This window comes from Heliangelus exortis, chromosome 1 (assembly GCF_036169615.1).
Source record: "Heliangelus exortis chromosome 1, bHelExo1.hap1, whole genome shotgun sequence".
NCBI lineage: Eukaryota > Metazoa > Chordata > Aves > Apodiformes > Trochilidae > Heliangelus > Heliangelus exortis.
In genome coordinates, this window is record NC_092422.1 from 109,054,495 (window position 1) to 109,079,748 (window position 25,254).

The window sequence follows — 25,254 nt, forward strand, 5'->3', positions numbered from 1 at the left end:
GAGCATTACGAGACAAAGTACTGCAGATGCTCACCTAGCTAGATGGCACAGCTACCTCCAAAACAAAGCAGGGAAACTCGGGGATTTGTGAGACCTGGTTCAGTAGTACAGGAGACAACACCTGACACAGAACAACACTCTCACGCAAGATTCCTGGCTGGGATCAAATTTCCTATGCGTGCTGCTTTGCTTTTAGGCTAGCGTGGGTGCAGGACGTGCTGCCTTGGCAACAGCGACAAACGGGTGCTGCAGCTGTAGCCTTCTCCTCTTTGCAGCAGGAGAAGAGCATCCTCGGTTTTCTGACAACACACTGCACAGCTCCCCACAGAGCTGACCGTGTCCCTCAGCGCCTGCCTGCCTGCCTGCCTGCGGCTCTCACCGTGCTGGCACTCGGTCTGGGCACATGAGCTACAACTGAAGCAGACACGTCTTCCCTGCTGCCCTCCCCTCCAGTCCGTTTCTTCTGGCCTCCAGAGAGCATCATCTGATTCAGTCTGGCAGGAGCACGATCAGCTGCTTCGTGCCAACCCCCTCCATCGTTTCTGGAGTCAAATGGCTCCCACTGCTCAAAGCTTTTTACTGAACTTGAATGCCGTGGGATGTCTGAGTGCTTTATGAATATCTGGAGAAAACAAACACAGCAGTCGAGGCACCGGTATCCATTAAGCACTTCAGGAGTGCTGGGGAAGAATTTAAGAAAACAGAGTCTCGGGAAGTGGGGGTGGAGGAGGGAGAGGGGGAAAAGAACTACCCAAGGCAATATTAATGTTGCAGCTGAAAAAAAAAACACCGCCAAAAACCAACAGCGTAGTAAAACCATGTGGTACATAAAAAATACAGCTATTCAGTTTTTTGCAGCATTTTGGTTCTGCACTGGCTTTCATCCTGTTGAACTTTGGGACTTGTAGGAACATTATATATGTATGTACGTGAGTGTGTGTTCCCAAATATATTTAACAGTCCTTTTTTTAATGCTTCACCAACATGTATGGTTGAGAACAGAATATGCATTTAAGGTGGAAGTATTTATCCAGAATTTTGAGACCATTCTACAAAAACAAGAAAAAAACCAAACAAACGAAAAAAAGCTTGACTAGGGCTACTTGTGGAGAAGAAAAATGCATTTGTTGAAACACTGCTGAAATAGTCAAATCTGTATTACTCCAGATGCAGGAAGGAGGTTGCATTTGCCTTTCAGAGTCATAGATCTCTATATATGATACGTATATTGAAAGGCAACAGCAGATCACGTACAAATTCTTGCGATTTGTGCCATCTGTAAAACTTTACCTTTCGTTGTACGTAGAGTCTTATCAGCCCGGTAACGGATCGGGTGGCTGAGCGCTGCGAAGTGGCAGAAGGGGGCTGAGGCTGCCTAACCTTGGGCGGGCTGGCGGACTGCCCAGGGTTTAATTTCTGCCAGAAGCAGCCGTGGCACTAACAGGGGCCGGTTTTCCATAGGGGTCTTAACAACCAGGAGAAATCCTCCTCCCCCCCCCCTTGCAATCCTCGCCTTGGATTATTTACGAACGCACTGCGCAGTGATTAACGCGATTGGGAAGAGGGAAACCGAAAGCAGCGCCCGCCGCCCATCCGCTCCTCCCGCCTCTCCCCCTATTTTGGGGCAGCCGGCGAAGGAAGGGGGTGAAGAGGGGTTTTCAGCTTTGCTGGCCGGAGGGGAGGCCCCCAAGAAGGGGTTCTGTACCGCACTCAAGATCACCGACTCCACACCCTTCCTTCCCCTCGTAGTGTTAGTCAGCCATTTTATTCAGCCGTTACCCAAAACACGACCATCGGCTCTGTGCGGCGGAGAAAATACGAAACTAAGCGCCATGTCCCCAGAGCTCCACCGGCCGAGGGGGGGAAAAAAAGAAAACCAACAAAAGCCCTCATAATTATTTAACAAACAAAAACGTTATCTTTGTGGAGCTTCCTCCCGCGGGCTGTTTCTGTTTCCCTGGGGAAGCGGTGAAGGAGACTCCCCCGCCGAGAAGGCGGGGCACCTGCAGCCCAACGGCTCCAGCGGCCGCAGCCAATCAGCGGCGGGAGGACGCCAGGACGCCCCCGCCTCCCCCGGCCGCCCCGCCCCGTCCCGTCCCGCCCCGCCCCGCGCCTTCGCGGCGCCGCCCGCCCGCTGCGGCGATCAGCTCCGGAGGCTGTCGGGCTGTGTGACCGCGCTCTCTTCGCCGCCGCTCCGCCATGTGGCTGTCGGCTGTTTGCGTGCTGCTCATTGCCGTGGGCGACGGTGAGTTCTCGCCGCCCCTTTTCTCTCCCCTTTCTTGTCCCGACCCTTTTTTGCAAACCGGGACGGCGGCAGCCGGGCCAGAGATACCTACTACCTATCTCCACCGCCGCCTCCAACGGGTCCTGGCTGCAGGCTCTCCGCCAGCCCCGGAAGTAGCTCCGGCCAGGCAGTGGGGGGGAGGGGGGCGAGGAGGGGTGTGAGGGAAGGAGGGCAGAGCTGCCTCCCCTGCCGTGCGCAGCCGTTGGGCAGGCGGGGAAAGGAGGGGCGGGTGTCGCTGAAGCGGCGGGAAGGGAGGGGGGAGGACCGGGGGAGGGGGGGATGCGCACACGACGTGAGGCAGACGGTCCCGCGGGGCGAGCTGAGCGGCACCCCCCCCCCTCAGCCCCACGGCCGCGGTTGCGGGGGGACGTGTATATTTGTGTGTGTGTCTGTGTGCTGGTCCCCCCGCTCGCTGTGTAGGCTCGCATCGCCGCTGCCCGGAGCTCCCGGCTGTCGCTGAGCGGCGACGGGTGACAGCGGGAGTGTGTGGGATTGCTGTTTTTTGAGCTGTAGCTCGCCACCCCTTGACCCCCACCCCGGTGTTTTCCTCGTCCTCCCCGGGTTGGGAGGGTGGGGGTTGCTTCTTGCAGAAGTTGCGGGGGAGAGACGCCGTGACCAGTGGAAAGCTCCTCGTCTTCTTTTGCCTGGAGTGTTAGGGCAGCTTAGCTGAACGGGTTTCCTTGAAGAAATAACGATGTTTACGCTGTTCCTCGGCTGTACGTTTTTTTTAGGGTTGATGGCATTTCTTGACCTTAAAAAAAGTTCGGGTGCCTGCGATGTGTAGATGACATCTCGAACTCTAGCGAACGAGAAGAAACTCGGTGGAGGAAGGGAGAATTCAAAAAAAATTACAACATTTTCACTGATGTGCTAGTGCTAGATTGTTCTCCTGTCAGTAAGGAGCACATCTAAACTTATGTATTTAAAGCCAGTATCTAAATTCGTGTCTGAGTTCCTGAGTTAGCAGTAGATGGGCTTAAATGCTGGCATGTTTTGCAGTCAGTGGGAAATAGAGGTCTCAATGAAGTGCAACTACCAAACAAAAGTATTCCTTAATTTGGATTGCGTGTAAATCAAAACAACCTTTCTGTGGCAGCTTCACAACTTGTGTGCTCTTAAGAGCCCCCAAAGTGGGCTCTAAAACTGCTTCATGTGACACCCATGAGCTGATTATCCATGAGAAAGTTTGAGGCTGGGGGCTCACCTACAAGTCCACTGCCTAAGGAGTTTGGGAAGCTACTGCAGGAGGGTTATATTGACTTCCTCATACCGCAGGAAGACCTTTGGAAGCTGGTTGTGGAATTGCCATCTGGAGTAAGCAGTCAGATTCCCTTTAGTGAAGTAGCAGCCACACAACTAACACAACTTCATACTAAAGCCGTCGGATTTGTGGAGGGCAAAACCTGCAAATACTTACCTGTGTGCCTCTGCTGGTGACTTGTCTGCAGCCTCCTTGTTATTTCCCCAGCACTCTGCTGGTGGAGCTGTCCACATGAGTGCTTCTTGATTGGATTCGGGCAAAATATGGCAGCTCTCATACACTACACAGCAGCAAACTGGTGGAATTGGTAACTTACAGCTCCCTGTCATTCTGTGCTAACACAAGTGAGAAAGTCAATCAGTTTGGTCTAAACTCCTTCAAGATGGTTGGGTTTTATTCGATTTGGTAAATATTTGGTAGAATAGTTGCTTCCTGTAATTGCAAAATCATCTTTCATTGTGGTGGAGGCAGTGGAGAAGTGTAGCTGCACTAGCTCTAAAGCAGGGGAGACAACTGAGCCACCACACAAAACTCAAAACCCAACAACCCCAAAAAACCTCAGAAATCTATTATGAAGTGGTGTTAAAATAAAACAGGTGTGAAACTTGATTGAGGAAGAACCACTGAAGCACTATAGCTTTTAATTGTGCATTTATTTTTTATTAGTGCATAGTTTGGGGGTTTGGATACAGTAGCCTTTTGTTCTGCTTTTATTACTTCTATTTTTTGTGGTAAAGTTTAAAAAAATACAACACAATGAGTAAACCAGAGAATAATTACTTCTTCATTTTTAAGTGCTGTGATGCATAATGTATGTTTAGTCAGTTTTTTACAAGCTTTTGATGTTCAGAAGTAATCCAGTGACTTGTGTGAGAATATTTAAACCTATGTTTCAAGGATCAGTGCTTTTTAAATTTGATCTGAGACTGTTGCTTTGAAAAAATTGAGCTACTGCAAATAATGACTCAACGTTTGCCGATTTCATTTTTTTCCCCCCTCCTTCCTTTTCCCTATTTGAATTTAGTCATCAAATACATATCACAATTCTTGCTGGTATAGACATGTGAACACCAGTAGCTCCTCTGAAGTCACTGGAGCTACCACAATTTGTAAGTCTCTGTGCTTTTATAGTGTTAAGGGTTCTGATCTTTTTTCACAGCACAAATCAAGCATTTCACAGCACAGTCAAGCGTTTTGAATGATTAATGCCACTGGGACTTTGGAGAATAGTGACTATTAGGACAGCTATTAAACTAAGTTACAATTTCACATAAACAAGGAAAAAATGTAGAAAATACAGGATTCAAAACCTTCATATGTTGCAGTCAAATCAGTTTAATTAACCTCTTTCCTCTGGTTCCTGGTGTAAATACCAATGTTACGATTTTTGGTATTCTCAAGAACTGGTGGTCTTCATATCAGACCACATCTTGTCACAGGATTTAGGTATTTTTTGAAACAATGTTCAGTCAATACCACGGTTTTAGAAGGATGGTGCAACATGGGTGAGAAATTACAAAACAGTGGTGATAACATAATTATGCGTGGTGGTGATTTTCATTACCTGCATCGAATGCATTAGTAGCATTAATCACAAGGATTTATAATACAGAACATTTGTTGTTGCAAATTGTCCATTTTCAGTTCTGTTATGTATAAACTCAAACACTAAGTAATAATCTTATGTAATGTATGGTATTGTGTGTGGTCTTCCTCGGAGAAGAAAAGAGAATTTGCAAGAAAAGATCACAGCCTATGGGCATTTGGCTCCACCTTGAGAGATAAGAAGGAACAAATGACAACCTTTGCTTGTTTTGCAACCTAAGATGCCTTGCCTGCCTTCTCTCAGAAGGGTTAAAATAGAATTTTTTCCCCTTTGTCCATAGCAAGCTATGAATGCTTCTTGTGTGGAGCTGATGCCTGGACCTCTGTTTTTAGATGCCTGTGTGATCAACAGCAAAAATGTGAACACCTGTGGTTAATGTTACGTGTATGCTTTGCAGAAACCAGGAACTAATGCAGTATTTCAATGAATGGCATTTTAGGGGAAATGTTCAAGTAAATGGCAGCCCAAAGTTTTATTACTTTATTTTGTTTTAATTTTATGATAGCTTATGGTATTTATGGGTTAAATGGGTGTGACAATAGCTAAGTCTTTGTAAAGGGGAATTAAAATAATGTCTTATTTTACTTCTTTTATTACTCTCTTAAAACATTCTCTTTTTATGGTTTCATGGGAGAGTTTGTTCTGTTTTACCAGGGTGCATGTTGTAATTAGTTTTCTTTTGTCCTCTTGCATATTAAGAAATAATTCTAAATGTGTCAATTCTCATTTTTCTTTTTAGGTTCTGCCCAGTTGCTATTTAATGTGACAGACTTTGTTGAAATAACTCAGTGTAATAAAACTGTCATTTTACCTTGCTATGTGACAAATCTAAAGGAAAACAGCACAAAAGTCATGTTTGTTAACTGGAAAAAACAAGAAAAAATAATTTTTTCTTTTGATGGAGAAAGAGAGCAGTTCTTCAGAGATCCAAGTGTCCCATCAGCTAACTTAGTATCTCAGGCGAATTTACCCAAGGGTACTGCCTCTCTAAAGCTTAGCAGTGCGGAAGCAGAACCTGGAAATTACAGTTGTCAAGTAACAGAATCAAACAGAGAAGGAGAAACAAGAGTTGAACTTCGAAACATCTCAGGTGAGTTTACCTGCCAATGTTTTAGAATCTGTTGGGAGAGAAAGCAAGCAAAATATTACAGGGAAGTGAAAAATAATGAATATAACAATGTATTACTTTAAATTTAAAAAAATCACAAAAAACCCAAGAAGTCACCCAGGCCTTCTAACTTGACTGCTTAATGTGATTATTTATATTTTTTCATAAATTATAGCAGAGTGCTTCTGTGGAAAAGATCCAAACACATCTTTTTCATTCTGTAGTAATGTCTGAAGATCACTCATGTAATAGAGTAAAGCCTGTGCTTTCCCACGTCTTTTGGATTATCTAGTTGGTGATATATTTAGCTGATGTTATTGCATTACATACCGGAACATCTACCTAATATATTTTTGAGTGTGCATCCGTCACAGCAGCTGCAGAAAGTTATTCCTTGAAGAATTGCATCTTGCAGTCTAACTAAGCTGGAAAAATTACAGGTAAAACCAATAGAAGTTCTATATAAGAGCTCTAAAACTTGAGCTGAAGGTAGTGCAGCTTTACAGTGAGGTTGAAAGTGCTGTTACTAGGCTGTAACTTGTTACAGTTTTCTAGCATTAAACGGTGTCTTCAGAGGACAATGTTAAACTAAAAAAAATGGTGAATAAGTGATGAGTTTCTCGTTTAGTGAGCCATTTTACCTTGTCTTGCCAGACACAGTCCATGTGCTCCAGTGCCTCAGCTATTCAGTAATGGGATCTGCTGTACATGTGCAACCTCTCTGGTATTCTGCAGAAGTGACAGTTTCACTGAACACGTGTGTATCATTCTGCACAGGAGACTTGCAGTCTCTTAGGAGCACTGTGTAGCGTATGTGTAGCACATGGAGCCTTACCTGTGCACTGTGGAGTTGTCCTAAAATGTCCTTCTATTAGCTTCTTCATTTGTCATTAAAATATTGATGAATCTCAACAGATGTGTCCTGGTGCAAACATTGATTTAATTTAAACTGTGTAATTCACAGTTGGGTCTAGTTTCTGAGTTAACCATTTACATTGCAAAACAAATGTGATTCTGAAATTAATTAAGGGAGCACAGTCACTGAAAGACAAAGAATGCTGCAGAATTGTTAAGTGTTTAGAACACTGCAAAAACATTGGAAGATGTATAGGCAGTTTGTTTCCTTATAACTTCCTCCTCAAGCAACCTTTTTGGACTGTTTTTGCCATTCAGCATTGAGCTTTAGAAGGGGAGCGAAGCTTGAGGATGTCGTAGAATCAAGTTTCATTTGCAAGTTTTGTAGTTTCATTTTTACTTTGATCAGCATTTTGAAAGTGGTATAAAGACTTCAAAGCTGATGTAATTTTTCTCATTTCATTTTCTAGTTGTCAGTTGTGATGACGAATACACATCAGCACCAAAGGAAAAACGTGGTTAGTGAAGAATTTATGGTTGCAAGGTCACATTAGATTTGAGAGTATATTCTAGAAAATGTAAAGCTTAGGCTTATGTTTGAGGGTTTAGCTGAAGGTAAAATGGTCTTTTTTCCTCTCTTTAAATTCCTCTGTGTAATTTTTTGTTGGTATCTGCATGCTCAAGTCTCTGCAGGTGCCAGGCTTCATGGCTGCTTTTTTTCTATTTGTAATACCTGGTAGTGGCATCTGGAAATGCTACAGAGGGAAGTGAAGCTGCTTCAGGGTTTGCTTGCAGATGCTTTCAGTTCATGAATAATTTTCAGTTATATTGAGCAGGGTTATTGGGATTTGCCTCTATAATTTAGCTTTTATGGAGAACAGCAACTGTGCGCTGAAGTTATTGTTCAATATTAGTTGCTTTTCCTGAAAACGCAAGTGAAGTAAAAAGCCTTTAAACAATTAATTAAATTAGGCTTCGTTTGCCAATGAGGAAGTTTCTCTGCTTTAAGTGTATCTTTTTCTTGCCTTGTGCTAACGGTTCAACAAGGTTGCAACATTACAAGAGGGATGGAAAAGGGGAATTTGAATTTAAAACTGTCCTTAGGGTATTTTCTTGTCAGTGAGGGTTGTGATGAATTGTTACTTAATTCCATGTTTCTGGAGCTGCAGATACAGCTTTTAAATACGGAGAGTAAATGCAAGGAGTATGCATCTATATGAAGATTAGAAATTTCATTGGAAGCAAGTGTTGAAGCAGAGGAACAGTGGCTAGTCTAAGAAACGGAGACCTTGGATTCCACTGAGTGAGTCTGAAAGAAATTACAAGCAGAGATGCAAGAGTCAATTATATTTTCTAGTTCAGTGGAGATATTTTCAGAATTTTAAGTTGGAAGGTGGCTTACATGGTCTTAAAGAACAGGCGACTGAACAGCTTAAGGCATCCAAGATGTAGGAGAGGGAAAGCTAAATGGGGTGATGGTGAGAAATCCTAAAGGAAAATGTATGATTTCTAGAATTACCATAGCAGTGTTTCCATCTCACTTAGCTTAGCTCCTGTATTCCTTATCACACACCTGGATTTCTTCAGGAATTACAGCAGTTGGAGGTAGAGTAGAATAGCTGGGAAAGCATGAAGTTGGACTTCTCGTATCTTGCTCAGTTTTCCCGCTTAGCCTGAAGACACCAGTTTTGGGGTTTTTTTAATTTGCTGTGCTGTGCTAGTTGCACAAGGTAACAAGCTTATACTGCCAGGCAACAGCATATAGGTATCAGCTGCTGCACTGGAGGTTAAAACCTCCAGTTTGGAAAATGTTACATTAACTAGAATAAAATAGGTCTTCATACTCAAGGTGAGTGAGATATGCATAGTTAGAAGTCATAGCTTGCTTATCCTGGTTTTGCCTGGGATAGATAAGCTGGGATGGGACTGTGTTACTGTCCATAGCACAGGGTTGTTTTCAGTACTCTTGAGCAGTGCTCACACAGCATCAAGGCCTTTTCTGCTCCTCACATCACCCCACCAGTGAGGTGTCTGGGGTTGCACAAAAGGCTATGAGGGGACATAGCTGGGACAGCTGACCCCAACTGACCAGAAGGGGTGTTCCACACCATATGACATCATGCTCAGCAATAGGATTTGGGAAAGAAGGACAGGGGGGGACACATTAGGAGTCATGGCATTTGTCTTTCCAAGTGACTGTTAGGTGTGATGGAGTCCTGCTTTCCTGGAGATGGATGAACACCTGCCTGCTGTGGGAAGTAGTGAATTAATTCCTTCTTCTGCTTTGCTTGCGTGCACGTATTTTGCTTTACTTATTAAACTACCTTTATCTTGAATTTTCTCACTTTTTTTTACTCTTCTGATTCTCTTCAGCATCCTACTGGGAGAGACTGAGCGAGCAGCTGTGTGGGGCTTAATTTCCTGCTGGGGATAAACCTCGATAGCCTGTTACAGCTCTTAATGCTAACTGTAGCATACATTGTTGAACAATCTAGAGCATAGTCTAAAAAGGGGAAAAAAAATGTAAAGGTAATAACCTCAGTTTCTGTTGTCTTTCTACCATTTTTCTCTGTTCTCTAGGATCATGGTTTCTTCTAGTGGAAAGGGCTATCATCATAGTGTTGCTGTTCTTAGTTATTATTTTGTGTTCGGCTCAGTTAATTGTTATTGGTAAGTATTGACTCTTTAATTATTTGCAATCATTGATTTGTCCTAAAATTGCTCACTTGCATAAAGACATCCTTGTAAGATGAAAGATGGTGCTCACATCTAAAAGATGTGTGGTAGAATTGATCCAGGTAATACACAGAAGGGTGATACATCTGCTTTGTCAAATAACATGGTGTTTGGTTTGCTCTGGAATCCTCTCCTGATCATCCATATTGTTAATTTCTGGGCTTTTTTGGCATGAATCAGCTACCAGGAAAGAGTTATATACAGTTCTCAAGATAGTTCCTAATTAGCAGTGCTACTAAGAGGCTTGGTCAATAAGAGCACACCAGGCTACACTCTTGTGTGCTGTGTAGTCTTCCTTTTCAGTAAGCACGTAATATATATTTTTGGCATAGAGGTATGGAAACACCTGTCTGGCATAGCATTTGCAGAGTTTGGGATCTTTCAACTTGGGGGGGAAAAAAAAAAAGCATGACCTCATCAAAACCATGTTTTGTAGAGCTTCAGTGTGTCACATGCTGTCCCAGCCATACAGTGTGGATACAGGTTCTGTGTTGAAGGAGGTACAACCCTAAGCAGTGGGATCTGTCCCAGCCTGTTCTGTTCAGGGGTTGCTTCCTGGGGTAAAGATTTTTAGCAGCTGCATGTCTTTGTATACAAAGGTATGACATGCAGCATTAAGGGTCTTCAGAGGTAATCTGGTATGTAGTGATGTTTCTGCTGTCAGATGTGTTGCAAATGGTGAGCTTTTTTTGCATGTGTCTAATTTATTTTGTGGGGTATAATTGATCATACTGTGATTGGTTAGAACAAGGAAGTTTTTTTTCTTCACTGTTGGTTCACCATGGTATTATTGAGTCATTAGAGACAGAGCTGTTACTGACTTTGTGATCATAAAATATATCAGAAAGATGGTGCTCTCTTCTCAATGTAAAAGTGATCATTAGTCCTTCAGCACTTTTAGTTATAATTTAACACAGACTTCAGTGATTTTGTTAAATGTTTTTATTCACGAGTGTCAGATATCCTAAGATAATTCTTATACACTGGTATCCAACATCTACACAATGTAGAGTGTGCTTTGTGTCCTAGTCATTCAGTTCAGGTACAGTTTTGCAGTTTTACATAAGAAATAGAGTTTTTTCAGACTTTTTCAATTTGTAGACTTCTCAAAGATAAAAAAATTTCTACTAGGAGTCAAATCCATAAGAAATGGAAAGAAATTGCACTCAGAGTGATTTATAATAATCTCATACATATTCATCCATCTGTGTATAATTTCCTTCATTACCTTTTTGGGGAAGGTCTACACATCATACATGACTCTTCAAAGGTCCCTTCGTGGGCAGAAAGAAAAATAATACATATTTTTTTAGTGATTTCCATAACATTAGATTCGTGATTTTCATTATTCTTTTTAATGGTTGAGGAATCTTTGAGACTTTTGGAAATTTTCATTGCCTTGCATTCATAGCAGAATTTTTCACATCTTTAGTATTTTGATAGAAGAGTAATATTTGTAAAAATATTTGTAAAAATTTTTATTTGTAAAAATTTTTATTTGTAATATTTGTAAAAAATAACCATGGATACATCCACTGAAAAGCACTAACGTTTTACAGGAGTAAGTTGAGCCTGCCTGGATTTTTTTGAATCTTCACACATTATTGTAAGGTCTGTGACTTCTGTGGGGAAAAGCAGTCGTGCTACCTCTAATTAATAAATGTGGGCATACTTACTGTTTGGTTTTCTTGGATTTTTTTTTTTCAGGGGGAGCAGAGGGGGCTGGTTTCCTTTAATTTGCACTGTTTTAGTTAACCCGTGAATCCAGCAGTCCTATGGTATACCTTTAAATAGTTTGTGTTAGTTTTATGGTGTGGGGGTTTTTTTTGGCTTTTGGGTTATTTTGTTGTTTTTTATTTTTTCAGGGAGATGGAGTAGTTTTTTGGTGGTTTGTTTTTTGTTGGTTGGGTTGGGGTTTTTTTCGTTTTTTATTTATATGATTGGCTTTTAGAATATAAGTATAGCATGTCCGTTACTTACTTTTTCTTTTGTGTCTTGCTTTCCTTATTTAGCATATTTATAATATGAAAAAAATTTCCTTTACTGGTCTGCAGGAAGTTTTTACTGTTAGTACTATTGCAAATAAGCGTTTGGTTTAAATGGCATTAGTACTTGAGAGTATGTCTGGGGTCCTGTTGTGCTGGGCAATGTAAATATAATGAAAGACATACTTTTAATTATGAGACAGGGTATTCTGTAATCCTTTCATAGATAAGATACTGTTAAAGATTTTGTCATATGTACCCTCCGAAATATTTACTGTAGCCTTGTGGTATTTTTTTTGTGCTAATGCAGTGCATGTAAGTGGGATGTTAATTCTGTAAGTGCTTCTTTTTTTTCTTCTTGAAGTTACTTGTAGTATTTGTTCTCATTTTGTGATTACCAATTTCAGCATATACCAAGATTGATGCTCTTGGTTTTCAACCTTGGAGAAAAAGTTACCTTTTTTGTTGCCTTGGTTTTAGTAATGTATAAGGCAGTAACAAACATGGCTTATAATGCTGTTGTATTTGCACTGTTCCTTCTTTTCCAAAGAATACTGAAGTGCTGCTGCTTTGAAAACCTCCACTGGAATCAACCATTTCTGACACTGCAGCTATTAAGCTGTGTGGTTTGACTGAAAATTAGTTTTATGTATGACCTCTGAACATTTGGGTCATCTCATAGCACCTAGTCATCATCGTGGCATTCTGGTGAGATGGGAACACTATTCTGTTCCCTAGGGGACAGAGATGGTATGTCTAAACTCACAGTGTCACAGCAAAGAGAATTGAACCTGGAAGTTCTAAATCCCCATCTGACAGTCACCTGAATAACAAACTCCCTGAAACATTACTTAAATGTCAGTAGTGCATCTACTTGAATTAACCTGTGCCATGTCCTGAAGTTATTAAAATAACTTATCACCTGAATTGTATAGAAGGAATTAAGAATTTTACTAGAATACCTGTTCCAGGTTTCATTTGTCTAAGTCATATTAGCCATATCAAAACAGTGAAATCAAATGAAATCTCAGTAATATATATTTGTAGGAGCTTGTTTCTTTGTTGAGGACGCCAATTCTAATCAAAATCTGTGTATTTTAGTGAGAGAATTTGTATGTCTGATTGTTTTCCTCTCTGTCTCTCTGTTTTGTCTTTAAGTGTTAAAATATGAAATTGAAACTTCGATGAAAATGGGCATTTTTGTAGCAGGTATCATCTTCACAGTTGCTGCTGTTATAGGCACTGTTCTTTTTGTCCAAGGTAAGTGTATTAAAATTGCCTTTCTTGTTTAAGGGCATAAGAGCACAAATGAATCTCCTTATGCAGTAGTATGGAAGGTAGTACCATCTCTTAATTGTCATCTACTAATACTAGAATGAAAAATAAATAATTTATAGAATACAAGAGAAAGAGCATTGTCACACCCTCAGATGATTATAGTGATATACAGACTCCAAATTTATTTCTGTTATCTGTCCTGGTGAGTATTAGGGGCTAGGCAATGACTTCTGATGTTTCAGTGGGATTTTTTTTTCGGAACCCTAAAAAATTGACGATACTAATAATAATACTTCTGTTGCTTTGTGCTTTATTTGAATAAAAGACTTCTGTTTCACTAATTTCCATACAAATGTTTACAGATGGCTATGCTGCACAGAATCAAGCTGGTCTTGGCCTAATTGTAATACCTGCTGTGATTTTGGTACCACTTCAATACTTGATGTTTGGAATTGGTGAGTATTTGTTAATTTGCTATCTTAAGAGCATACTGACAGAAAAACTGAGTTCCCTCCCCTCTCACATAATCTATATAACTGCATTCATTTTTTTGTAAATAGGTACTTTGATAGGGTCCTGTATTCCTGACTTCTCTAGTATCTCAAAATGAAGTATTTAAGCTGTGTTTGTTTGGCTAAGTTGCTTCAGGGAATAAGTGTAAGCTACCTGTTTGAAAAGTGAGATTTCAGGTTAAGACATCTGAGTGATTCCTGCTCTTCCTTCCTTGGTCTTGGTACTGGGATGAATAGTTAACTCTTAGGAAACAGGCATTCTACATGTGGCTTGGTTTTAATTTTATTTATATATACATATATTTTTATGTGTGTTTGCTTCCAAGAGCCCTGAGTGACTTGCAGTGATTTGTGAGTTTTCTTATCACACTGAGAGGCTGAGCTTGGAATTTAGGAGACTATGATTCCTATCTGGATAATCTACCTTTTATGTCTCTGTAGTTAAACTTTAAAAATTACAGTTTTGTTTCTCTTTTTTCTTTCTCAGTTTTCAATAGTCTACCACAAGCAGCATATGCTCTGATAGCTTTGCACATCCTTGGTTACATAATTGCTGTGGTTGGTTTTGCACTGTGTGTCTCAGGTAAGCAATCTGTCTTCTGTAAAAGTGTCTTTTTTACTTTTTTCTATACCTGATGTTTGTTTATTTGTATGTTGAAGTGCTGTGAAAATGGCATTGCTGTACTAAGTGTTGCCAAGTAACTTCTGTAAATATACTTCGGGACTGCTGTTAAAGCTCTCTTATCTGATGAAAATAGAATAGCCCTAAGGCAGTATTACATATATCAGTTTCATTAGTATGACTATATCCAGTGTGACTGCATTCTGTGAGCAGCTGTTTTTTAAAAAAAAAAAAAGAAAAGTTTAAATTTTGTCATAGTTAAGAGTCACCTAAAGCCAACGTTGACCTTTGACAGTATTTCTTACTGTGGCCTGAGGTATTTAGAAACTAAACTAGAGTCATAATAATTTTCTCACAATTCATTAATAAATCAGAAATCTCTTGTATGCAACTGGTAACTGAATCACTGGGAAACTAATGCCATTGAAACAGCCTAAGAAAGCAAATGCAGAGACAGTGAAGTTGGAAATGTTGGACCATTTTAAGTGTGGTTGTTGCTGTTACCCTGTTTCAGTACTGAGAAAAGTCAAAGGAACACCAACTAAACCCTGCATGCAACCGCACCCCTTTGTCTCTATCTCTGACCCTTCCTTTGTCCCCTGCTTGATTTCCCCTGCTGTGGGAAACCCCCACAGCAGAGAAAAAGGTGAATTTAGGACTCTGCATCTTTTGTAGTATATTTAGTAGTAGATAGAATACATCCTTTAGTTCACTGGAACCCTGATACTCCCTGATTTGTTTCATTAATCCTTTGGAGTAATACAAAATGGAAAATGTTTTTATTATATTCTTATGTGGAAACTCTCACTAGTTTTTCAGGGTGATTTTTTTCCTAAGTCATATGAACTAGATACAGTACCTGTACTTGTGGAGCTTTAGCTTAATGACCATTTGCTGTTAGTAGAAGTAGCACATCCCAGGCTGAGCTCACAGATGGAGACATAGACTTCTAGAGCCTGAATCAGAGAACAAGGAGTTCCTGTAGTGAGCTATGGTTATATTGTAATGACCAGTTCCTGCTCTGTGATACCTCTGTGAACACGGAGCACTCCTGTGATCTGTGATGGATTTGCTTTAGAACTACCCTCATATTTTGCTCCCTTCCCTTTTTTTAACTGGTTTTATCAGCAAGAGTACTGTATTTTTTAATCTAGTGCGATTAGAGTTCAAAACAGTTGGGATTGATGATGTATTTAAGTGTGAAATACGTTTTCTGAGAATGCCTATATAGAATAAACTAAAATGAAACAGTGTCACAGTGAATGACAATAGAATAGCTAAACTGTAGTAGAACAGCACAGCTAAGCAGGATAAATCAGTAAATGCCTCTATCATTAAAAATGTATACAGAAGAAGAAAGATGCATAAGTAGTTCTAGGGTAGCTTTGAAAGAGAAATGAGTTTCATCTGGTTTTGTCAGGCTTATTTATTTTAATATTCAGCTATATCTGAAAATAGATGTTTGTGCTTTTAGTTGTGTCAGATAATATAGTTTCTTGTATTGTGTTTTTTAACAGCCTGTCCTCCATTACATGGTTCTGTTGTGATTGCTGGCTTAGCTATTATGGCTATTGCAAGTATGCTTAGTCTGGCTGACATATTTATTATGGGTAAGTAAGTAACACCTAATATTCAGCCTTTGAATTTTTTTAGCACTAAAATATTCAGAAGAGCAGTTTTCTCTGTTGTACTTTCTGGAGGTAGACGTAGCTTATTTGAAAGCAAAATGTGATTTCTTTAGAGACCGGGAGGAGAGGAAGCAGAATATTGAGTAAAGAACTTTAGAGCTTATCATAATAAACAGTACTGAGGTTGACTCACCCAGATCTCTTAAGTGAGAGTTTTTTGACATTGCTGTTTAAGCTCTGAATTTAGCCAGTTGGCTAAATGGCCAGTTGAGTGGGTTATGGGATGGTGCAGATGAAAGCTTATGAGAATACATATTTAAAGGAGCAAAATCTACCTAGTGATTTCTGTTGGTTAGGGGTAGGTTAAAAGCAGTTTGAATGCTCACCTTGCATTTTAGTGGATCCTACTTTTTCTTACGCTTAATTTTAAAAGCCAGGAGCAGATAGCAATACTTTGTTTATGGTCTGTTCACCAGATCTCAAGAAGATAGAGATTTCAAGGTATAAAAGCCAGTCTAGCATGCTAAAATAGGCAAAAACCACAGAAGTGGTTGGTGCAGACATCTCTCAACTGGGACACCACAGCACAACATTATGTGGAATTCACATCTCGGATTTGAGAGCAGAGTGGCTTTTTTGTTTCTAACTGTGTGTGAAGGCTCTTCATACAGCTTGTTAGTCTGGATGCAAAACCATGCAGTTGGGGATATATTGCTTCTAGATGTGAGCTGATGTGTATGCACTCACCAGTCCCTAGTCTGCTAGGGACTGGTCTGCACCAAATGGTGCAATCTTCCAGGTTTAGTATGTGCTTGCCACATGTGGGCATGGCCAGTAATAATAGACTCTCAGTCAGGGAGGATTTCCATTGAAGAAGCAATTAAGGCAGAATGCCTATTATTTCATACCTGAACTAGATAAAGATCAGTTAAAAACATGACAGAGGAGGAGCGAGCCTTTTAACAATGATAAAAGTAATTTTTATTGACTTTGGACTGCTTGTGTGTATGACTTTGATTCTGTGTGATAATGGTCTACATAAATACTGCATTTGTAGATATATTAGATTATGCTGTCTGAAGAGGTGAAATGTGACTATCAGGGTAGATTCTGGAACACCAAAATAAACACAAAGAATAGCATGTAGCATAATTCATTTTTATAGCTGAATGCATGAGTGAGGCAATTTACAGACTGTATATGATGAGATTACTCAGCTCCTGAACAGAGGAGAGCATAGAGGCTTTTAAGAATTTGTAGGTCATCATACTAAGAGGTTTTGTGTAGGGCAAGCTTCAATTTTGTGTGTTGCTACTCTGTTCCAAGTTTTATTAGTAAATATTTTTCTTCCATTGATTATGACATTCATCTGCCTGGTCACTTTTTTGTAATTGTTTTAGGTTCCAGAATGAAAGATCATCCTCGTCCAGGGGTAAGCTTAAAATTAATAAATTTGGGGTGACTAGATGGCTCAGGGGATTGTAGTGAGATACTGAACCTTTCTTCAGTAGTTCGAATTCAGACCAGGTTGGTAGCAAGCAAAAGTTCTGGCTGTGTTAACAGATGTCTAATGTTGAGTGAGTTGGTGGTCTTCATTGTCCCTATGGAGTGTGTCTATTGTACTGTACTTGCCACTCTGGCCTAGAAGCCAGGGACTGTTGTGCCCAAATGGAGTTTCAGGGGTTGTCACAAGAAGGCTGTGCATGTGAAGGGAAGCTTGGTGTTCTTTTACAATACAGTCTTTCTCATAAATTTCTCATAAAGACTCTTCGCTCACCTTAATGAAAATGCTTTTTCATTAAGGTGAGTGCAGAATACCATATCATTGAATTTCATATCTAGGTGGCTTATAATAAAGACTTAGGGTTTTTTTTCCTGGGTTATTTTACATCAGAACCTTTTAATAAATTCTTGAATCCCCAACTATGCAGGTGCATGAGCCTTGTTCTTATTAAATTCTCTTACTTTCCTCTAATGCCCCTTAATTTGATGAGACCATCTGAAGGCAGATTGTCTTATCTTTAGGTCACACAGAACAAATGGAAAAGCACTCTTTTTTTTTTTTTTTTTTTTTTTTAAAGAAGGTTTTTCAGGTTTGTTTTGTTTTTTTGTAATTCTAGAGTGATCATTCCTAAAACAGTCATTTTCATAGACTAGTACAGTGCTTTCTAGTGATCTGTGAATGCTGCCTGATACCTGGATTTTTGCAGAAGCAAGAGGCACAACTATAAAATACTGCTAAAATTTCCATGTATGAGGGGAGCATGACAGATACTAAGTCATCCTATTTCTTGGCTGGCAGTCATAGTTTGAGACAAATTTCCAGTCGTCTTCATTCTAAAGCCTGAGACCCAACTGTTGAAGAAAGATGGTTTCTAACTGAAGGAGAGCTGACTGCAGTTAGGACAACAGATTTTTTTTTTTTCCCTTTGAATTCTCTCTTCCATTTTCATTGTAAAGAAACTATTTCGAAGGATCAGTCTCTTACCTATAGAAGGAGTATAAGTGCACAGAGTTAAAAAAAATTGGAAGAGAAAGTCCACAGAGTTTGACTACATTATAAAAATGAGCTGATAATGTATTACAGATATACTTCTTTCAAAATGCAATCTTTACTTATAGAATTGGAAGCAAACAGGGCAAGAGGAGATTTTTTTGTTTAAACTTGTTGAACTATCATTCAAATAGAAACCAATGTGCTAAATAACATTGTGGAACTCTATTCTCTTTGAGTTGTTCTCTTCACAAGGGGGTTTTATACTGCAGTGAGGATTTTACAAATGAGAAATAGCCACAGTTATGTAGTGAACACCGTTTTACACTCTGAATTGGAGACAGGAATGAAATCAATAAAAAAATTAAAACTTAAAGGTCGTTGGAAATCTCAGCCATTAAAAAAATAGTTCTTGCAGCTGCAGTTAGTGGATGGTCAGATACAGAGGAATTTGAGTGGTAATAATTTGTGCCTGTAAACTTACAGAAGTTATGGAAAGACCTAGTGGCAAATTAGGTGTGTTAATATGTTGCTTGTTTCTGTCGAGGGCTGCGTAGCATACGTTGCTGTACTGAGAGGCAAGAAGTAGTGTGAAGTTATTTTAAAAATACATTTGGATTCTGTGTAATCTAAAGACTGTGGAAAACTTAATGTTGGTGAAGTGCTTTTGACATGGGGGCATGTTTACAGAACACTGCGTAGTATTTTCTTAAATTGGAGTGAGAAAAGGTGCATATTTAAAAATCTTCCATCTTAACCAATTACTGACTTTTTTCTAATGGGTTTCTGTAGATTGTCTGTGTTTTTTCTGATGTCTACCAGACTTAATGCACAGCTGTGGTGTATTTCCTTTTGGGGCGATTACATTTGGTTGCTTGGCTACTTTTTTTTTTTAATCATGCTGCTTTATTACTGTTGATCAATTAACAGAAATAATCAGGTTTTAGAGCCTACAAGTAGTACTTGCATGCCTTTTGCTGCCACCTAGAGGTATTTTCATCTGATAAAAAATTTACAGTGGGAGTAATATGATCTGTAGAATACAGTTAATGATTGATTATTTTTTTTCAGAACTGTAGTAAGTAACTCTATTAACGTCCAGCTTTCTTCATTTTTGTAGAATCACTACTTACTGTATATGTCAATTAGAGTAATTTAACTGTGGCGAGCCAGAAGTAAACATGAAGGCTTTTTATACATATATATATTTTTAAATGTTTTGCAGAAAGCTGCTGAAGAACCACTAAATGGTAGGTGATATTCAAGACTTACCTTCTAACTAAGGGACTAATTATGGAGAAAGGTCAAAAAATAGTTGTAGTTATCAATATATCACAACTGATGTGGCTGATTGGCACGTCAACTCAGTCAGAAGGAGTCTGATGTCTCAATGAAATTATGCCTGCAACTCCACACCTCTTGTTCTGTGCTGCTGTGCTTGCTAATCAGTGGCATTGTTTGACTATTTTAGGACAAATCTAATATCACAGGGTATCTGTGATCTAATATCACAGGATATCTACCCACTTTGTTTTGCAAAAAGTCCACAACTTTTAAGGGGAAAAGAGGTGGCAGGTCATGAAAGTTGATGCTCGTTTTTCTTCATGAGCATTTAAACTTGGTGGAGTATTTGTGATTATAGCAAAATCTATCCTTGCCACTATTCTTTTGATATTTTTTTTTGGGTGGGGAAATCTCTGCCATGATGTTGGGAAAACTGACAGCACTTACCAAGATGGGGGAAATTAAATGGGTGACTCTGAGACAGTTTTAGTTTTCTGCTATTCTGTTCACTAACTGCCATGCTGAATAGTACTAAGTTCTAACCCAGATTTTAGAATTAATCTTAATATTAGTTATGAAGCATTTCTTGCTGTTTGGCTCATTACTAATCCATTTGCTTGGCTTTCAAAGATGCAAAAGGAGTGATGTTAGAGTGATGGTAAGTCCGAATATGTGTCCAGATGTTTATTTTAATTAACATGTATTTGGGGATTTTTAATTTTAGAATTAACTGGTACTAATATGGTGAATCTTGGAGGACAGGTTTCAGTGCAGGTGCTGTTCTTAGTCAAATTACATTTCATGGAAAGAAAGAGTACGAATTTTCTGAATCACACATATGAAGAGATGAGTTGGAGGGAATAATTAAACAGTATGTCTCTGATCAAATGTGGAAAGTCTGTATGCTTCCTCTATGCATATATAGTGTTTAAGATGCATGGACTGTTTCCTCGGTGGTGGGTTGGTGTCTTTATTTTTTGAGGTGTTCTGGTTTTATTTTTGATGTGAATATGACTAAGCCTTCTCTACAAATCTAATTGGTGATCTCTCATGGAAGTTCACTGGAAAGTGGTTTATAAATAGACCTTCTCTATACTTCTCCCCTTTAGATGCTCTTAAAATTCTCTAGATTTTTTTAGATTATATTCTAATCAGTTTATATCAGTTATAATCAGTTTATAATTAGTTCTAATCAGTTTATATTCTAATCAGATTTCACTCAAATTTATTATTTTCCAGGGTCAGATAGTGGTGTTTAAAAATTAACAGAACTGAAACACATCTTAATAAAATTTAAGAACTGATTAAAAGCCTGAATTCTGAACTTTAAAATCTAAAAGTTGACTGTGCATTCTGCCAGTTAGTTGTGCTTGGTGTTTAAAGATCATTAGATATCATAAAGAAATAGGTATGTTGCAGTGTCCTGGCTTAATGTAAAATTTATTGGAAATGGAAATGTCCTCAATTCTGAGATTAGTCCTTTCTGATTTTGCAGCAACTTGTAAGATTGCAACACTGACTACTTGTAAATAGACCCTTCCTAATATACAGTAAGCGATGAAATGGGAAGGACTACATTAACTTGGCCCAAAATTCCCAGACTGGTATCTACAGCAGGTAGCCAAGTTTGCAAAAATTCTTGTTTCCTGCAGCTCATATACATTAGAAAAGTAACAAAGTTTACCTTGCTGGATTACTCTCATTGAAGAGCTGAAATTGTAAATTGGATGCTCAGGTTTTAAAATTAAAACAGTCTATTACTGATTCTTTTATATTCCAAACTTTAATAATTTTCATGGGGGTAGGATAAAAGAGCACTTGTTGATGCTATTGGTACTTCTGTTTTTTCCTGAAAACTGAGCAAGCTTGTCATGAGCTATCACTGCACACTTAGCCTAGTACTCCTGCATCAAATTACAGCATTTTGCTAATCAGTATAAAGAGTAAGGTTACTCTAAATCTTGTAATTTACTTCAAATATTTTTATATCATGCCAGTGACAGAAAGCATGCACTGGCAGTGTAACAATACATGAGGTACTAGTTAGCCCTAATTGGAAAAAAGGTGTATCAGCTAATTTTGAAAGCAGGATTTCTCACAAATAACACGTGCTACTAGGTTTATATTATTTATGACTGCTGCCTTATTTATTATTTAGGTTATTTTCTAAACCATTATGAATACAAGCACTTTTGCAGTACAAAGGGCAACTGAATTGTTGTCTCCTAAATGCATTGATAAAATATATACCAGTTAGTATAATATGAGTTAGGAGGCATGGAAGGTAGGTCCTGCTTCAGAAGTGTCAATTGCTTGTTCTTAAAGGCAACGGTTTGAGATCAGGAATGAGATTTTGGCAGTCTCTTGCATTCAGAACTGACCAGAAGGAAATTAAGGACAGGATCAGTACAGTTAGCACATACTGCTGAAGAACAAGGTAAAGTTTTGCTTGGAGATAGACTTTTAAATAAGTTGACAGTTTCTTTCTGGATCTCCTTTACAAAAGCCTGCCTTCTCTTTTAGTGCTTTTGTGGAGTTTTCAAAAGCACAGAAATTGCTAATTATCCATTTAATTTTTACTTCTAGGGTAGGACTACAAGTGTCTGCCTTTTCTACCCTGAAAGATGTCTTCTAAAAATATTGGAAGGTTTCACAGATAGCAAGGGCACTGACATGCAAATTGGAGGGAGGAACCTTTTGAGCTGTACCTGCTTTCTACCTTAACCAGCTCCCCTTGAAAGTTCACACACACAAACACACACACACACACACAGATAATGAAGGGGACATGTGTCAGATGCTGAAGCACACTTACTTACAAATGGCATTTGAAAGTAAACCACCATTAGGAGTAAATACAGGACACCCTTTTCCAGTATTTGAGTGTTAGGTGTACTTCCAAAGTTTGAAATAAAAAGAAGTAATTTTTTTTTTTAGCTGTAGCTGAGGTACACAGGACAAAATGTTGCTGCTCCTCCCAAATAATCTTTTCTCTCTGCTTTTCAATTCCCAGAACCACAGAGTTATGTGATGTATGAGACGTACACCGTTGTTGATACACTGTGGCCTTGAAGATGCACTAAGCAAAGAGAAGAAATTCAGGAAACTAGTTGTTTTGCATGTGTGGCAAAAGTGCTTTTGATATAAATGATGTAATTTTATAGTCACAGCAGCTGTAGCAAGGGACATGTGTATTTGCCCACATGTGATCTTTATTTTCTTTTGTTATGGTATATATATGGTACAGTTGAAGGTGAGAATATAAAAAGCACTGTTTGCCCACTATGGGGTGTCCCTGCAGTAATCCTTAGTGGTATTATTTTCAAAACCTATCATTAGTCACTGCTTTGATAATGGGCCTGCTCAGCCCAGAGATTGCAATACCATGTAGACTATTGTTTCCTTTATTTGTGTGCATGGACAAGGTATGGTCATGTGTCTTACGATACAAGCAGGAAATAGCGATTATACAAACACTTCTTTTCTGACATTCAAACTTTTATAAAAAAAGTACATAAAATGCTTATACACAACGTTGTGTAAGTACAGCGATTACTCCCAGCTCTCCTTAAGTTATGAACTGAATTCTCCTAATTCCACAAACCAGAAGTATTCCTCTCCATGGGCAGTTGTCATGGATGCTCTGGTGGCCAATATTGTAGTCCAGTGAGAGAGAGCTCTCTGTGCCTCTTCGTATTTTTTGATGAGAAACTGCTCAGTTGTTGGAGCCTAATTCAGCATATGAATTACAGAGCACAGCAGGTAGTAATTTTCATGCTGAATGTGGTTCTTGTGTGTCTTCATGATGTGCAGTGTGTGGTACTGGAAGCAATTTCAGACTTTCTTAACTCAGTGAATTTGTAAAACTCATTGATGCTTCATAAAAATAGGAGTTGTCCTATTTAGTTTCTTTTTGACAGTTTTAAAATCTGTTTTCTTTAATGGAAAAGGAACCATTTCATTTCTGACCCAAGTTTGTGATGCTGCCGGTACGTCACAAATATATAAAATAAGTAAGAGGAGCCAATGAGAAGTGAGGAGGCTCATTTTGTGTATATATGTAAAAGGAACAGGTAAAAATTCATTTTCTAGGACTTGCACATTCCATGAGCTTTTACCATGTTTTACAGATGTTTTGAGAGCTTTTCCAATATGATTGACTTCTCTTGGACTTTGTGTATACTTTGTAGAAATTTTCACTCTGTTCTGTTCATACTAAGCTAATATATTTCAAAGGCACACATGGTTTTCTCCTTCTAACAATTTAAAACTTTGTTTAAAAAGCTGTTGCCAAACAGTAATGTAATGAAACCCAGTTTTACAAAGAATCCGGAGAAATCTGGCAAGTCTCAGAGTTGGATGTTAAAAACTTAAGGTTCATATCTGTGTTGTGGGTGCACGTTGCAGTGATTCAGGTCTCTGCATGTTGTGCTCCAAGTCTCAATGCAGACACCTTGTGGCAAGAACTCAACTAAATAAAATGGAGGTATCTGAATTTACAGAATTTACTCTCATAAGCAGTCCTTTTGCTAGGGCTGCAGGACTGAGCATACTGGAGCAGCCCATGGTCCAGTCCTCACTAAGGTCCGTGGAAGTGGCCACAGTGAAGAGAGTTAAGTCATGGGGTACAACATGTTAAGAAGCATATATGGTTTACACTTTCATACCTTCACTTTTGTCAGTGTGATTACAATTAAGCTCCTATACATGAATCTTCTGATACAGATTTTTCCATAATCACAGCACTCTCTACCTGAAAACGGGAGATTACTCTCAGTTTACAATTCAGTGTAAGAATTCACCTGAATAAGGACCATGCAGAGCTCCCTAGGGGTTCCCTCTGGCAGGCTGAAAGTTGAGCAGCTGAGGAATGAAAAACAAATCAACTGGAATTCTGTTGAGGTATTCTGCCTTATAAAATCACTTTTTATTATAGCTTTATGCTAAGTTCTGTAAAGCAAACTGCAGTAGAACCTGTCTGTGTCACTGTGGGTGAATGAGGCTGAGCTGTTACTAGGCTTTCCTGAAGCATGAGGAGCTCAGTGGCCCTGTAATGCATAGGCTGCAGAATCAGTTGCCTCAGTAATGGGAGAAACCCACCACCCCCTTGTTGTGTTACACATTTCTTGTGGGCACAAAGCTAAAAATGAGAGTTTAAAAGTCGTTCATACACCCAGCCCTTTCCCACCAGTAATTTAAAACCAAAGTTGTTCATAACTGTTGCCATTTGTGGGTGTACGTATGTGTGTATATGTAAGTATATAGACAATTTAAATATCTAAAGATCTATAGTCTTTACCCAAGAAATGTTTTTATTTATTTATGAAACATGAAACAATTTTGTAAATATTGTGCTAATATACTTTCAAAATAAAGTAATTTTAAGTTGTTTTTTGTGAGAGACTTTCTCGTTGCTAAGGCAGTGAACTTGTGTAACTGGTGCCATTGATTCATTGTCATGACTTTTCTTCTCCCTGCCTTTACACCCTCTCTCCTCCCAGATTACTCAGTGGATGCACAAGAATGTTACCAGTTTCTGCAGATGGTTTTGGTGGGGAGATTGTCACGGGCTTGTTCCATGGGCACATGCTTTGAGTTGCT

The 25,254-nt window shown here is 39.2% G+C and overlaps 1 protein-coding gene across 11 annotated transcripts; it reads left to right on the top strand.

The window, feature by feature from the left end:
* Positions 1-2,097: 2,097 nt before the first annotated feature.
* CD47 (CD47 molecule) lies at positions 2,098-25,044 on the top strand. 11 transcript variants are annotated; one of them, XM_071757644.1, is made up of 12 exons: positions 2,103-2,245; positions 5,891-6,241; positions 7,585-7,632; positions 9,695-9,784; positions 12,994-13,095; positions 13,476-13,568; positions 14,113-14,208; positions 15,765-15,857; positions 17,276-17,307; positions 19,595-19,619; positions 20,284-20,311; positions 22,667-25,044. In XM_071757644.1, the coding sequence occupies exons 1-11, from the start codon at positions 2,200-2,202 to the stop codon at positions 20,307-20,309; spliced, it is 1,002 nt and encodes a 333-aa protein (XP_071613745.1). In that variant the 5' UTR covers positions 2,103-2,199; the 3' UTR covers positions 20,310-20,311; positions 22,667-25,044. The 11 variants fall into 11 exon arrangements, 7 of the variants coding, with proteins under 7 accessions (XP_071613769.1, XP_071613745.1, XP_071613739.1 ...); XR_011728636.1 differs by lacking the exon at positions 20,284-20,311 and having other exon boundaries at positions 19,490-19,619; positions 22,667-22,788; XR_011728641.1 differs by lacking the exon at positions 22,667-25,044 and having other exon boundaries at positions 19,490-19,619; positions 20,284-20,307.
* The last annotated feature ends 210 nt before the right edge of the window (positions 25,045-25,254 follow it).